Source organism: Microcebus murinus, chromosome 5 (assembly GCF_040939455.1).
Source record: "Microcebus murinus isolate Inina chromosome 5, M.murinus_Inina_mat1.0, whole genome shotgun sequence".
NCBI classification, from domain to species: domain Eukaryota; kingdom Metazoa; phylum Chordata; class Mammalia; order Primates; family Cheirogaleidae; genus Microcebus; species Microcebus murinus.
The window spans coordinates 102,625,002-102,641,975 of record NC_134108.1 but is presented as its reverse complement, the minus strand read 5'-3'; the positions used below and the strand labels follow the sequence as shown (position 1 = coordinate 102,641,975).

General features: G+C 43.1%; 1 protein-coding gene across 1 annotated transcript; it reads right to left on the bottom strand.

Moving 5' to 3' along the window:
• Positions 1-4,941: 4,941 nt before the first annotated feature.
• Positions 4,942-16,949, bottom strand: MED20 (mediator complex subunit 20). Its single transcript, XM_076003358.1, has 4 exons — positions 16,781-16,949; positions 13,233-13,387; positions 8,126-8,379; positions 4,942-5,634 (listed from the first exon to the last, which is right to left on the bottom strand). Exons 1-4 carry the CDS (start codon positions 16,792-16,794, stop codon positions 5,419-5,421), a joined length of 639 nt encoding a protein of 212 aa, XP_075859473.1. The 5' UTR covers positions 16,795-16,949; the 3' UTR covers positions 4,942-5,418.
• Positions 16,950-16,974: the final 25 nt, after the last annotated feature.

Here is a 16,974-nt window from a genome sequence, read left to right as displayed (position 1 = left end):
CAACAAAGCGAGACTCTGTCTCAAAAAAAAAAAAAAAAAAAAAAAAAACAGTAGTTTTTACCCTACTTTTTTAAAGCCCAGCCTCTTTTCCTTGAAGGCATAGGAAAACAAGTGAAATCTTATCCTTATGAATAAGTATTGAAAATATATTTCCATATTCCAGAGATGGTCCACACAACTGTGCTCATGGATCTGGTTACAAAAATTACACTCTGCTGTAATCCTAGCACTCTGGGAGGCTGAGGCTGGAGGATTGCTTGAGTTCAGGAGTTCGAGACCAGACTGAGCAAGAGTGAGACCCTGTCTCTATTAAAAACAAAAAATTAGCCAGGTGTGGTGGCTATCCTGCTACTTGGGAGGCTGAGGCAGGAGGATCACTTGAGCCCAGGAGTTTGAGGTTGCTATGAGCTAGGCTGGTACCATGCCACTCTAGGCTGTGCAAGAGAGCAAAACTCTGTCTCAAAAAAAAAAAAAAATACACTCTGGACCTTCTTTCCACACTGCTCATTCTCTATTACAAAAGCACTCTTTGGGTTGGGAGAGAATTATAACCTACCACCAAGCAGTAATGACTCCATAAACCTGCCTTGTTAAACATCCTAACCAAACACCAATATCTTTACCAACATTAAAAAGACTCAAGAACAGAGACAGCATCTCCTTGTCTACAAAGTATTCTTCATATCTACTTTCCTTTCAGCCTCTCAACAACCCTATGAAATATGGAAAGTAGGCATCATTATTCCCATTATACAAATCAGACCCAGCGAGAACTTGATTGAAGTCACCTGGCAAGTTAGGGCCAGTGGCTAGCACCCAGCCATCTGTCTTGTAAAGCAGCATTCTCTTCTCTTCAGCAGGCTGCCTCAGAACACCTGTCATCTCCACAATCCCTGGCCTTCCCTTTCCTATACAACGGGATTTCCAATATTGAATTCTGGCTTTGGAACAATCTAGGCTATATAACTGTGGTCCCTAAATGCACTTTTTTAAAACCTCCAAAGAAATTCAGTAGAATTCATATTAATCTTAAAAACTGATCTATGCTAGCTCATAGGGCAGAGGTATGTTCGGAAATGAAACAGAGAATGCAAGAGAATTAGGAATCTTTGCCCTAATAGTTGCAAGAATTTTTTTTTTACTTGCAAATTTCATCATAGAGGCAAAGAACTATTTCTCTGCCTCATCAATCACCTCATTCTGAAACATGAAATATATACTCATTATGCCAAATTCTATTACAACAGAATAATTGTCAGATCTCATGGAGTATGTCATAATGGAAGAGTAACTCTGAGGCCCAAAGAAAACTATAAAGATTGCTTCACACATCTTTACTCCTACGTATTTCTAAAAGGAAAAGGGGAAACTTATAGGAAAGATAAGAGCACAAACACAGCCCAGCTTCCCAGAAAGTGTCTGAAAAGACTGAAGGACTATAAAATGAAGGAGGACAATCATCTGGCTAAGAACCACGATGCAAGGTCCAAAAGGCAGGGGAAGATCTTGCTCACAACAGCCTGCTGGATCTTTTTCAAACCTGCTTAACATTGTCTTCATGCTGTTTCCCTTTCAGGATTTGCTCTTCCTTTAGTGACTCCTTTTTGGATCACAGACAGTTGAGATACTCTACCAAGACCTATAGATCCTATTCTCAAAAACTGTACATATACAGGCAGGGTGCAGTGGCTCATACCTGTAAACCTAGCACTGTGGGAGGCCAAGGAGGAAGGATTGCTTGAGCTCAGGAGTTCAAGACCGGCTTGAGCGAGAGTGAGACCCCATCTCTACTAAAAATAGAAATTAATTGGCCAACTAAAAATATATAGAAAAATTAGCTGGGCATGGTACCGCATACCTGTAGTCTCAGCTACTTGGGAGGTTGGGGCAGGAGGATCACCTGAGCCCAAGAGTTTGAGGTTGCTGTGAGGTAGGCTGATGCCACGGCAGTCTAGCCCAGCAACAGAGTGAGACTCTGTCTCAAAAAAAAACAACAAAAAAACTGCACACATACACAAAATTCTGTGTCTAGTTTCAAGGTATCTTGGGCCTCTTAAGGCTCCCCTCAGGAGCTGATAACCTGCAGTAACATAAGAACTCATTTTAAGAGTCCTACTCTTGTCACATTCCAGCATAAACTAACACATTCCCTCATTAAGCATAATACAGTCTCCATAATCTGAGCGGGAAAGGACAGGTGTGTTTTGTTATGTGTTTTGTCTCAGAATTAATGAAAAAAGAATTAAATATATAGGGAAGGGATTTCCCTAGATGAAGCCAAGACTGCATGACCTCTGGGAGGGACAGTGTAACAGAGATTTGAATACTGAATGATGGATGGTCCAACCAGCTGATCTAAAAGGTCCTTCTAACCCAAAAAACTGATTTGGGAATGCTCTACACAATGGTAGAGACTCATCTTGGGAGAGCCCACCCTCAAGAAATGAGTGTTCACAAGCTGGAGACACCCAAATTTGTAATGCAACTGGTTTCAGCCATTCTGCATGCAGTGGTATTGGGGCCTACCCAGACAGCAACAGATGTGGAGAGGGAGGCTGTGACAAGCAGAAGGCAATGTTGGGAGTTAAAAGTATGGCTTGGAGACAGCAAGGCCATACATCAGTCCTTCTGGTCAACTTTTGACACCTGGAGCACATGCTTAAATGGAAAATTTCTAACTGTTCCTCTTACCTCTCAGGATTTGGAGAGAAAAATTTTACTAATTGCCTTACCCTGAAGCCTCAGGACACACTGGGTTGGGGTGTGCTACTGGTAGGGAGGAGGAGTGGTCAGTCTATAGGTATTTCCTTCGGTGAAGCAGCTACACCAATAGATAGGGAATATGACTACTTTGTACATAGTATCTGAGGAAAGCCAGCAGGAGGCAGCTAGGGAAAGGGTATAGAGAATCGAAGCTTGACCTGATCCTGTCTGAAGTAAAAAAAAAAAGAAAAAAGAGAATTGAAGCAGCAAAAAAGACAACAGGAAAGCACAGCCAGAGCAGGAACCATCCATGGATGCAGGAACTAGACACAGAGTAGATTACAACTGTTCCCCAAATCCCAGCATTTGCCTTCTACATCCACAGATTTTGCCATTTGCATGTATCACCTGTACTATAACTTAATAATAGATCCCTTTGAAGGAAAATCTGTGCAAGGTGATCTATTAACTTACTCATCTTAAGGAATAAAATGCTAGTTACATAGGGTGTCCTAAGAGTTGCTATATCTAGAGAAAATGGGAAATTGTAGCTAAATGTACCTTTATTTATAAAATATTCATTACAAAATTTTTCCTTTGTAGTTTCCAGTTTAAAATACACTCATTTTAAAATAAAAATATAAAAGACAAACAAAAATATATTAATAAAAATAAAAGGATTCATTCTGTAAAATTTGGATTCAGTCAAAAGGCTGCACTTAAGGACCTAGGAGACCACATGTGGCCTTAAGACCACAGGTTCCCCACCTGTGGTCTAGAGAGTCCATATTCACCACACTCAACTTCTGCATATTTTCAGGAACATATTATGTTAGAAATCCTACCTATATGTTATCTCTTTCCATAAAAGATTTGAGGCAGCATACAGAAAAATACAAATAGATAAATTTGGACAACAGCAAATATAAATCAGAAGGCCAAAAACATAAGATCTGTGCATTTTATTATAAATGATATCTAAAACATACCATGATATTAAAAAGCAAAAACAAAATAAACAACAACAAAAATGGAGAAATTAGAACAAAAAAAATGCAGATGACAGGTCCTATATTTATAAAGTTGAATTGAGCTTCCTGCAGCCAAAGCTGGAAGAGAAACAAGACCAGAACCTGACTCTTGTTGCAGAGGCTTTAGATCTGAGCACTTAGATCTGAAAATTTCTCTTTGGTTGCCTTCAGTAAGGAACAGTATCTTTGATAACACTGTAATACATACATTAACAACGTTCCTAAGACCATCTCTGTGTATCCCAAGGTTAGCCTGGTTGAATATTTCTGTAGCAGGAGTGGGGTAGGCAGGCAATGTGATCAAATAGTAGCTTGGAGGCTCAAATGAAACAAGGAGAAAGAGCTCAGGAAACCATAAAGCAGGGTGCAAGTACCAGGATCAATTGTTCTAACCCTAAGCTCTGGGTGTGTGAGAACTAAAGAGGCCTCAATGCTGAGACTTAGACAAGGAATGACTTCCTAGTGTGACTAATCCAGGTAAGTTCAAAGTAACTCTGGGATCAGCCCTTATCCCAAGCCAACTCATGGACAAATGCCTTAGTTACAGAGGGTATTAACTGCAAAATAACAGCCAATAGCATTACAGGGCATGTTCATTTAGCTCCATGTAGCAGAGGCCACTAACTGGATACCAGCATCCATGTTTTCCAAGTCTTTTAGTCACAGAACCCCTGAGTTTTAACTAGGCGTATGACTGCCCAGATAAGAGGCTCTATCTCCCAGCATCCCTATCAGCAAAGTTGTGGCCACAGTGATTTAAAGCAACTCCAGGTCATATTCTTTAAAAAAGAACCTGCTCTTTCTCTAAGTCTCTCCCTCCCCTCCCACTCCCCCACTGGAATGCAGACATAGAGCTGATGAGTCTACTTTGACCTTGTGGGTAAAGACAACATCCTGGGGGTGGGAGGGTAGTGCAGAACAACAGGACAGAAGGAAACCAAATTTCTAATGACCTTGTAGAGTTAAATCTACCCTAGACCATCTGATTACCTCTGTACTATTAGATGAGAGAAAAAACAACTTTTATCTATTAAGAGCCACTGTACTTTTGGTTCTCTGTTACAGTAGATTAGCTTACAGCTTAACAGCATTCACAACAGAAGGGAAAGATGTCTGAACAACAGTTCAAAGGACTCAGACAATACCCTAAGAAAGTCAATTCACAAACTGTTTCAACAAACAGGTCAGAAAATGATAATCAAACAAGTTTTTCACTCCATCTCCAGGATAGAGGCCCAGCCACACCCTTTCAGTGGAGGGAGAGGCTTTTATTACAGCACAGCCCAAACACAAATGCAGCATGTTCACTGTGGGCCTAAGCCAAACTCTCAATATTTGGGGATACAGATTGTTTTCCCCACCAGCACTAGGCAGGGACACCCCTGTCCTGCCTTTTCCCCTAAAGCAAGAAACTTCCAAACATCTGCATTCTTCATAATTAGCATTCTCGAGAACAGGTCAAATCCAGTAAGGCATGGAGTAAAACAGCTGTTGGGAGCTGTGTATGAGGGTCAGGGGAGGGAAGTCCAGAGCCCCAGAACAAAAGGCACATCTGGGAACTGAAGAAGGAGAGTAGCCTCCACTTTTACACTGAGTATCTGGAGTCCAGAGACCCAAGAGTACGGCACCTGCTCCTCCTGTGGAGTATCCCTGGTGACAGAGCTTAGCTGGCAGCTGCCAGTCACTAACGAATCCCAGCCACTGGCACCTGCTGCTGCTTGCGGATCTTGTTGAAGAGTTCCATGTACTGGACCATGGTATCTGCTGGGCCGTAGACCGAGTCATGTCTGTTCCCAAACACTGCAGGAGCCCCTGGTGTGTGACTGCCTAGAAAACTCTGTAGGAACTCAAGCAGCAGGCTCCAGCAGTCACTAGCTACCACACAGGGGCCATACTCCACCTGGGGATCAAAAGAACAGAGAATGAGGGTGAGTGAGGGCAAAGACAAGGTTCACTTATCTTGTACCTCCTGCCCCCAGCTCCCGTCTTCCCCAACCCTAAGCCAGAGACACACATCTTCTAGGATAGTGCTGGTCCATAGAAAATATTCAACCCAAACACCAGGGACTCAGCACACCCAGCATCATACCCATTAGACATCTCTGATATTCTCATCCTGGAGTTGTGCCAACCCACAGCCCTCCCTACGAGACCCAAAGGCAGATCTGGGCCCATTTTTATTATCTTAGGACTGCTATGCTGGGTGAAGGTTCAAAAGAGCTCAGGAAAATTCTGAGAGACACAACAGAGAGAGAAAGAAAATGTGTGTATGGCAGAGGTGAGGGTGGTAAGTAGAGGGCAGAGGAGACAAATGAGTCTCTTCAAGACCAAACATTACTCCCAAGGTAGATCCAGCCTGGCCTCTGACCCTAAGAATTGCCCTAACAATTTGCCCCAATATGACAATGGCCCAAAAATATACATCTTAGGTTTTCTCATTCCTCTCCCCTTTGTTCACTGGAGAGATGGTAAGAGGAAATTACTGGTAACCATAAGGGGAAATAAAGAAAGAAATGGCTGGTGTGTGTTTGTACTACAAGGCAGGAAATGTGCAGAATACACAGTGGGTCCCAGCAAGTGCAAGGTATACCACAAGGTGAAAAGGGTTAGGAAATCTTGGAGGTTGCTGAGCAGAAACTACCACCTGGGCCCTGGTCTCAGCCTGGGATGCTTCCTACACTTACTTATCCCCATATCTCTACATGTTTTTTTCGTTTTGTTTTGTCTTGTTTTGTTTTGTTTTGAGACAGAGTCTCGCTTTGTTGCCCAAGCTAAAGTGAGTGCCGTGGCATCAGCCTAACTCACAGCAACCTCAAACTCCTGGGCTCAAGCCTACTGCCTCAGCCTCCCAAGTACCTGGGACTACAGGCATGTGCCACCATGCCCGGCTAATTTTTTTTCTCTATATATTAGTTGGCCAATTAATTTCTTTCTATTAATAGTAGAGACAGGGTCTCACTCTTGCTCAGGTGGGTTTCGAACTCCTGACCTCCAGCAATCTGCATGCCTCGGCCTCCCAGAGTGCTAGGATTACAGGCATGAGCCACCGCGCCTGGCCCCATGTCTCTATGTTTTAAATCCCCACTTAAATGTTCATCCTCCAGGAAACATCACAACCTAAATTGCTGGCCTGAAACTGCTTCCCCCCAACCTTTTCTTAAGAGACAGTATCTCTCTCTGTCACCCAGTGCAGTGATCTGCACCCAGGCCTGATCACAGCTCACAGTAACATTCAACTCCTGGGCTGAAGCGATCTTCCTACTTCAGCCTCCCAAGTAGCTGCGACTTCCAGCATGAGCCACCATGCCCAGATAATTTAAAAAAATTTTTTTAGAGATGAAGTCTTCCTATGTTGCCCAGGCTGGTCTCAAATTTCTGGCCTCAAAAGATCCTCCCACCTCAGCCTCCCAAAGCACTGGGATTATAGGCATGAGACACTGTGCCTACCCACAAACTGCCTCTTTTATGGCATTTCTTAGATTAACTTCAAAAATAGTTGTGTGCCTCATTCTCTTACTAAATCACAAATTTTCAAAAGGCAGGCCCTGTAAGCTTACTTATATTTTTATCTCAGTACTGGGCATATTATAGGCTGTGGACTTTACCTGGTTCCAAAGCTAGCTACTGCCATATTCCCTCTTTGGCATTTTCTTTTTTGTTCATTTACTTTTATTTTATTTTATTTTTAGAGATGAGATCTTGTTCTGTAGCCCAGGCTGGAATGCAATGGTGCGATCATAGTTCACTGCAGCCTCAAATTCCTGGGCTCAAAGGATTCTCCCACCTCAGCTTCCCAAGTAGCTGGGATTACATGCATGAGCCACTGCATGCAGCACCATTGTCAACATATATATATATTTAGGCTTACAAAATGAAGTCATGTCCTACACACCTCTTTCCAAAATGAAAGCAGACAGCATATCAAAAGAAAGGCAAAGGCCAGGCGTGGTGGCTCACGCCTATAATCCTAGCACTCTGGGAGGCCGAAGCGGGTAGATTGCTCAAGGTCAGGAGTTTGAAACCAGCCTGAGCAAGACCCCGTCTCTACTAAAAATAGAAAGAAATTAATTGACCAACTAAAAATATATATACAAAAAATTAGCCAGGCATGGTGATGCATGCCTGTAATCCCAGCTACTCAGGAGGCTGAGGCAGGAGGATTGCTTAAGCCCAGGAGATTGAGGTTGCTGTGAGCTAAGCTGATGCCACGGCACTCTAGCCCAGGCAACAAAGTGAAACTCTGTCTCAAAAAAACAAACAAACAAAAAACAACAAAGACACTGGGGTTTTGGACATAAATATCCGTTAGAATTGAGGACTGGGAAATCTTCACAGCCCTCTGCTCAAGAGCCCGCTCAGTACATTCTGCTCCTATTTCACCAAGGTCTTACCTCCACAGAGATGCCCCGGGCACTGGGCCCCATTGTGACCGTGCCCACCTTCACCAGGAAGTCACAGTACTGGTAACGGGTGCCCCGAGTCTCAATCTTGCTGGCCTTAGCACTCTGGAAAAAGCCCTTGAGCTTCACCATGAGCACATCGAAGTTGGTGTCGGCAATAAGGCAAGGGCCATTTTCAAAGAGGGCAAAACAGCTCAATGGGTACTCTGAGTTGTGCATCACATACATCAGCTTCCCAGCCTGACCTGCAAGGGAGGAAGATACTACTCGTCATCAAGACTTTCACCAGCAAACCCCAGAATAGAGTCAATGCACAGAACAAGGCCAGATGGAATCTTGGTAGAAGGTGAGGGAAATCTTCTCACTGACAGCCTTTTCCAGAGAGGCAGGAAGAGGAGCAGCAGGCAAGGCAGCATGTGGTTAAACCCACCCTGCTCTACAGGAAAGGGGGAGAGGCACACACGGAATTTTGCTAGTGTTGAGAATGGTTTAATTCTTAAGTTGAATGGTGGGCTCAGAGATGGATGCTTAATTATGATGATTAATAACTCTACATAGACTTTACATATAATCTTTTGTATATTACCATATATTACATAACAAGTAAAATAGAAGTTAACAGCATTTGTGCATATCAAATGAAGCAGGTGCTCGTTTCTTCATCTCTACCTACCTTGACCTCTTCCCTCTTTGATGTCTAGTAAATGGTTCCACAGACGCAGCAAAGGGGAGTATCTGAGCATAAAACTGGAAAGGCAGGCCAAAGCAAAGTTGTGATAAGTCCTGTTTACCACACCTGAAGAAGTTTAGACTTCATCCTGAAGGTAATGGGGAACCCTTAGAGAATTTTAAGAAGTCTAGCCAACTTGGGAAGCAAGCACCACACTATAACAGAGAGAACCCAGGATCTGGAACCAGAAGATACAGTTCTAAGGCCCAGCTCACCCCTTCTAGTCTCTGAGAAATGAGTTTGCTCATTGAATTCTATTGGCTTTCTGCAAGAAGGAGGGAAATCTATATATATATGGTTAAGTAGAAAACACAAGAAGGCAAAAACACAAAGCGAGATTCCTCTTTTAGGATGGCTTGAGCCCAGGAGTTTGAGGTTGTAGTGACCTAGGATGAACTTCACTCTATCCTGGGTGACAGAGAAAGACTTTGTCTCAAAAAAAAAAACAAAAAAAAAGATTCCTCTTTTAGACACTACTAGAGTTAATGGATAGACTACCACAATCTGAAATATTTAAGTATGAAATATTTATTACATACTTAAACCAACCCCAACACTGTGCTTAGGGCTTAAGAGACATACAAGTAGAGAACCTAGCCCCTGAGTTCAAGAAACTAAAAACTTTTAAAAAGATCAAAAGATCACAAAATAAAAGTGATTGTCTAGGAAAGATAATTCTTTTGGAAGGAAGGAAAGACTTCAGAATAGGAAGACATCAAAATGGGCAAGAGTCAGCAGGAAAAACTTTCATGGAAAAAACAGTACTTGAACTGGGATATGATGCAAGAGTATAGTATTCAGCCACACAAGAAGGAAAGAAGACATTCTAAGCATGGATGAGAGTGTAGCAATGAAAAAGAGGCAGGGGTGGGCAGCAGGGGGCACTGTGACTTCCCTAAACAGGCCTCCACTCTGCTGCCACTTCATGAACATAGAACTTCCAACCCACATCCCATCTGACTGCTTGCTGTCAATTCACACCTTTCATTTCCTTTTTAATCCAATTCAAAACATTTCAACCCACCAAAAAAAAAAAAAAAACAAAAAACCAGCCATCTAAAGCTGATCTCATCATTCAGTTCTCATGTCTACTCACTGTAATTACATACTTAATTCACACTATATGAGTTGAGTCTGCAAGTGTTACTGTCTTGGAAACATTTTTAAAGTCAACTAAGGTGTCTTTTGTTAAATGAAGGCACTTCCAGTTGTTATAGACAATATTTTTTATCACAACAAAGTCCTTCCGTTTTCATATCTGTATAATCTTGAAGCAAGCAGAACCAATGTTACTGTCCCCCTTCTACAGAAGAGGAAAGCAAAGCTAAATGGATCCTAGAGCAGCAGCAACAGCATCAACACCACCTGGGAACTTGTTAGAAATGCAAATTGTCATCTACCCTCCCCCACTCCCCAAATCAGAGTCAGAAATTCCTGGGTGGGGACCAGTAATCTAAGATTACCAGGCCTTCCAGATGATGCTTATGCTGGTCAAGTGTGGGAACCACTGACCTAAAGGTACAGAGCCAGTGAACAGCAGAACTGAAACTCCAATCCAGGCCTGCTGACCCCAGATTTATTACTCTTTACACTCTACCCCACAGCCTGCCACAGACGTATTCAGTCTCCCCAACTACAATGTAGCTTCTTGAAAGTAAGGGCCCAATCAACCCATGAGAGGTAATTTCACTAGAAGTAGTATGCCATCTTATATCTATGTACAAATGTTTTATTTTCTAAATGCCTTCATAACCAGTATCTCTTTACCTTCCTATTTATTGAAGGCAAAACAAATAACACTGCAATTTTATCAATGATGGTAAAAGAACTCAGTATAGCTCCTTGCTACCATTTATTAAACATTCCATGATAATCTCAGTTCTAAATGCTTTTCATGCATTACAATATTTAATTAGAGCAGGCTCAGTGGCACATGCCTATAATCCCAGCACTTTGGGAGGCTGAGGCGGGGAAAATCGCTTGAGGCTAGGGGTTTAAGACCAGCCTAGGCAACATAGTGAGACCACCCCCCATTTCTACAACAAATAAAAATAATTAGCCATGCATGGTGGTATGCACCTGTAGTCCTACCTACTCAGGACGCTAAGCTAGGAGGACTGCTTGAGCCCAGGAGTTGGAGGATGCAATGATCATACTACTGCACTCCAGTCTGGGTGATAGAGTGAGACCTTGTCTCAAAAAAAAGGCGGGGGTTGGGGGATGGACACACTTGTAGCTCTGACTCGTGAGGGGCAAAGGCAATATATGTAACCTAAACATTTGTACCCTCGTAATAGTCTGTAAAAAAAAAAAAAAAATCAAAAAACACACAAACGTATTTAATTAGCACAACCTTAGAAGGTAAATACTATGAATATCTTCATTTTATAGATCAGAGAACTGTACTGGGAAGATTCCAAAAACAGAGGCCATGCAAGATAGTTTCAGCACAAGAAATTTAATACAAGGAACAAATACAGGGGTTGGAAAAAGGAAAAAACCCAAACAGGATAATGAGACAACCCAAAGATTAGCAACACAAGAAGTTACTACCATCCCTAGGGCTGGAGGGAAAAAGAAAAGATATGCTGTTATCAGAGCCAGGAACAAGGGCTGCCTAGGAGCTAGAACCAAGGACACACAGCCATGGCTACAGAGACCATACACAGCAGGGGGAGAGGAATACTGTCTCCCTTTCTCCCATCTTCTAATCTTCCTCACTGACCAAAGGTAACTAGAAGAGGGCCTGGAAAATATAGTTTGCAGAGGAAATGCTGGAAATGGATCTAAGGGAAACTGGCACATAACTGACATGAAAACAGTCACAGATAGGTTGTGGGACTTACCTACAGTTACACAGTTAGTATGTGGCAGAGCCAGGACTCAGGAGTCTTACTCCATGATCAGAACTACTGTGCAATGGAGCTACCCAAGGTCATATTACTGCTGAGACCTTCCAAGACTATGAGAACCAGGTTCCCTAATTCATATTCAAAGACCCTCTTTCCCTTCTTAACACCACCACCACCGGACACACCCCATCGCACCACTCAATACATTGAAAAGTTGATTCACTGATCAAAGTTACAGTAATGAGGAGGCCAAGGCTACTGAATAGGTGTGGGAAATAGGAAGCCTTTACATAGAAAGTTCTAGAAATTCTAAAGCTGTAAAAGAATCATATACAAAGACTTCTGGGTCTAAAAGTCTGGGTCTTCAAACTTTAAATTGCATAAGGATCATCTGGGGGAGTCCATGAAGTCTGCAACAGCAGTCAATTGATAAGCAGGGCCAGGAACCTCCAACTTTTACAAGTAACCCAGGTAATTTTGATAGGGTTAGTCAGCAACCAACCCTCTGAGAAACACTGCTTTAAAAGACCAAATGAGGCCGGGCGCGGTGGCTCACGCCTGTAATCGTAGCACTCTGGGAGGCCGAGGTGGGCGGATTGCTTGAGGTCAGGAGTTCGAAACCACCCTGAGCAAGAGCAAAACCCCATCTCTACTATAAATAGAAATAAAATTAATTGGCCAACTAATATATGTAGAAAAAAATTAGCCAGGCATGGTGGCACATGCCTGTAGTCCCAGCTACTCAGGAGGCTGAGGCAGCAGGATTGCTTGAGCCCAGGAGTTTGAGGTTGCTGTGAGCTAGGCTGACGCCACGGCACTCACTCTAGCCTGGGCAACAAAGCAAGACTCTGTCTCATAAAAAATAAAATAAAAAAATAAATAAAAATAAAAATAAATAAAAGACCAAATGAGGCCGGGCGCTGTGGCTCATGCCTCTAATTCTAGCACTCTGGGAGGCCGAGGCGGGCGGATTGCTCCAGGTCAGGAGTTCGAAACCAGCCTGAGCAAGAGCGAGACCCCGTCTCTACTATAAAATTAGAAAGAAATTAATTGGCCAACTAATATATATATATATAGAAAAAATTAGCCGGGCATGGTGGTGCATGGCTGTAGTCCCAGCTACTCGGGAGGCTGAGGCAGGATTGCTTGAGCCCAGGAGTTTGAGGTTGCTGTGAGCTAGGCTGATGCCACGACACTCACTCTAGCCTGGGCAACAAAGCGAGACTCTGTCTCAATAAAATAAAATAAAATAAAATACCAAATGACACAAAACAAAAACACACAGAAGAACACAGGAGAATTTTTGGAGGTGATAGTTATGTTCAGTAATCTTGATTGTGGTGATGGTATCTCAGGTATGCATATGCCCAAACTCATTAAAATGTATGCATTAAGTGTATATAACTGTTTGCATATCAATTATACTTCAATAAAGCTTTACAAAACCCCATCCTAAGAGATGAGGGACCAAGAAATAACAAATTCAGGAACACATCTTGCCACCAGTCTCACTGACCTTGGCTGCCAAGGGTAGATGCAGCTGTATGGTAAGTCTCACAGTCCACACAAAATGTTCCTTGCTTCTCTGCTCCAAGTATCTCCAATTTCCGAGTGAGGAGCTCCACAGTCTGCTGGACACTCTTGCCCTCAGCCACAGGCATCTGAGACACACTGGAAACGAGAGCACCAAATTATCAGAATCCAGAGACACGTGCACTCACTGAACCACTCACAGAATCACAGCTCGTCAGAATAGAAATTATCTTAGAGAAGTTACACTTGATCTGACCTCTCCCTCCCCCAACTCCATTTTAAAGATGAGGAAATAGAGGCCCACAGTCTCTGAGAGCTTCTCTAAAACTAGAGCATAGGTCTCAGGACTCTTATACCAGGGCAATGAACTTCCCAAGCGTGGCAGGTATGCCAATGTTTGTGTAAAGTGGCACAAAAACTCAGCATTCAATAATTCTGTGTCGTATTATCAGAAGGGGATTCCTTTTGCAATTCTTTCAGGTCTGACTATATCAGGGAGAAAAAACTCAGTTTGAGGCTAGTATGTTTTTACCAACTCTTTGAACTTGAGCTGTCCAGTACAGTAACCTGAAGCTATATATGGTTGGAGGCAAGTGTATTGGACAATGCTGATATAGAACATTTCCATCATCGCAGAAAGTTCTATTCAAAAGCCCTAGGAACAAAGAGAAAGCAGGCCTCAAATTTATAATCTTTGGAAGTGAAAGGCAACAGTATTTAAAGAATTTAATCAAAACCATGGAAATGGGGCCAGGCGCAGTGGCTCATGTCTGTAATCCTAGCACTCTGGGTGGCCAAGGCGAGAGGATTGCTTGAGCTCAGGAGTTTGAGACCAGTCTGAGCAAGAGTGAGACCCTGTCTCTACTATAAATAGAAATAAATTAGCCAAACAACTAAAAATAGAAAGAAAAAAAAAATTAGCCAGGCACAGTGGTGCGTGACTGTAGTCCCAGCTACTTGGGAGGCTGAGACAGGAGGATAACTTAAGCCCAGGAGTTTGAGGTTGCTGTGAGCTAGGCTGACGCCACGGCACTCTAACCCAGGTAAGAGAGTGAGACTGTCTAAAAACAAACAAACAAAAATCTCCAAGAGGTATTTATGCCAAAAACCATGGAACAAAAGCATTATTTCCAAGGTTTCCTTGTATGGTGGTGAGTGAAACTGGCTTCCTCTTTAGAGTGGTAGATAACAATTACCAGGTACCAACTATGTGCCAGACAGTTCCTGAGGCCTTTAGATGAATTATTAATAACTCTTCGAATTCTCACAACAGCCCTGAGAGGAACTGTTATTTATCAACTTGTTACCAACGAGGACACTGAAATACAGCCCAGACAGGTTAAATAACTTGCACTAGGTCATCAGTGGTATGGCTAAGATTCAAAGTGCATTAACTTTGCTCCACGTCCCTGTTCTTAATGGCTATTCTAGACTGTCTATCAAGGCATGTAGTTGTTACAGTATTTATAAGAAAAAGAGATGAATTTTTTCTTTAAAAATTAATGAACAATAGTACAGGTGGCACTCAGCTTATATAAGAATCATGAAGACAGTCATAGATGATTGAATTTTGGATGACAGTGCATTATTTTTTTTTTTTTTTTTTTGAGACAAAGTCTCGCTTTGTTGCCCAGGCTAGAGTGAGTGCCGTGGCGTCAGCCTAGCTCACAGCAACCTCAAACTCCTGGGCTCGAGTGATCCTTCTGCCTCAGCCTCCCGGGTAGCTGGGACTACAGACATGCGCCACCATGCCCGGCTAATTTTTTATATATATATCAGTTGGCCAATTAATTTCTTTCTATTTATAGTAGAGACGGGGTCTCACTCTTGCTCAGGCTGGTTTCGAACTCCTGACCTTGAGCAATCCGCCCGCCTCGGCCTCCCAAGAGCTAGGATTACAGGCGTGAGCCACAGCGCCCGGCCGACAGTGCATTATTTTATGATCAACTAAATGATTCTATTAAGGTAGAGTCCCACTGATGCTAAAAATTGTAACTACTAGCTGGTGCAGCAGCTCACACCTGTAATGCTAGTACTCTGGGAGGCCAAGACAGAGGGACTGCTTGAGCTCAGGATTTCAAGACCAGCCTGAGCAAGAGTAAGACCCTGTCTAAAATAGAAAAAATTAGCCAGACATGGTGGCGCATGCCTGTACTCCCAGCTACTAGGGAGGCTGGCAGGAGAATTGCTTGAGTCCAGGAGTTGGAGGTTGCAGTGAGCTATGATGACACTACTGCACTCTAGCCAGGTGACTGAGTAAAACTGTTTCAAAAATAATAATAATAATAATAATAAATAAAAATGTAAAAATTGTTGCTACTATATCAGGAAAAGCACTGATAAGCAATGCTTATGATGTGACTTACTTTAAAATATAAGAGAATCCCTAAAACTGATGCTACAAGGAAGAGAAGTCCCAGGATTCTGAAAGTTAATAAGAATGTCAACAGAGAACCCTTTCACTTGGGCTGCCTTCTCTATTGAAATAGCAAAGACTCCCAAGGTTCCAAGCCTCTGTGCTGCAACCTTTCCACTCCCATCCATCACACATCCCTCTTACACTAAAGGAAGGACTCAGAGGAGGATCAAGATGTCAACTAAGGAAAAGAGTATAATCACTGAGAAACCTGAAAGGGCTACCCAGGAGGAAAAGTATTTTCCCCCACACAAGCTTTTATTAATATATGAGAAGCATATAGCCACTGCCTTCAGATATCCTGACCTCCAGGCTTCTCTGATGGGAAAGATGCTAACATCTACCGAGATTACAAAAAAAAAAAAAAGAAAGAAAGAACAGTCCTGATACTTAGCACCTTGGAACTAACACCTCCAAGAGCACTGGGCCGTTATCTTTCTCCACCACCTCATCTTCCAACTGAGACTTGTAACATGTTAAATAATCTATGGAAACTCGAGCAATCATGTAATTAAACATAGTAGGAAACAGGTCCTGAAGAGGTACAGTGCCCGGAACCACAATCTCCTAATTCCCAATAGCCTTATTTTTTCCTCTAGATCCAAGATCTTAAAGTGAGCAAATAAGAACCAAACACAGGCTGTTCTAACATCTGGCGGCTGGGGAAGGGACACAAGAAAATCGGAAAAAAAAAAAAAAAAAAAAGATACTCTGTCCTCGTTATCTATCACCCAAGCTCTGCAGGCCCGTCTGCAGGCCTGTCTGCGGTCTTAGTCCAGAAATCCTATTTCTGACCCTGAGATTCTACTCCCAACAGTACTAAGACCTCACGGGAAGATGTACCAAAAAAAAAGGGAAGGAGGTGGTACACAACCACTGATAGGTTAATGTGATAAAACCTTTGCCCTGCAAGAGGAAGGAGCTCATCGCTGAAGAAACAGGCCCATAGAACCCGCGGCCCGCCCAGTGTCCCCTCATCCACACAACCCGAGGACATTTTGCTCAGCTCCCGGGGGACAGCGAACCTTGGTCCTAGTCCTCCTCCGGGAGCCACTCCAAGCTCCGAGGGCCCTTCACAATCCCAGGCCGCCCCCACAAAATCCCTGCCATCCTACCAAGTCACTCCCATGGCGTCCGGCCAGAGGGTGGCAGGATCAAACAGTCGAAATGCAGAGTTCTCTGTCAGCCTACATTAACTGACGCCCCTAACGCAAGCTTTGGTCGCAGCAGGAGCTCCGGAAGTACGTAAAACCAGAGCGCCGGGTGGACTCGCCCACAGGGAACGCGTGTCTGGACACCCCGTCGGTGA

Excerpts from the sequence above, each read along its gene's own strand:
- MED20 (XM_076003358.1), bottom strand. Across the intron at positions 8,380-13,232 it reads ATCTACCCTTGGCAGCCAAG|GTCAGGCTGGGAAGCTGATG; the intron begins GTCAGTGAGACT and ends CCTCCCTTGCAG. Across the intron at positions 5,635-8,125 it reads CCCGGGGCATCTCTGTGGAG|GTGGAGTATGGCCCCTGTGT; the intron begins GTAAGACCTTGG and ends TTTGATCCCCAG.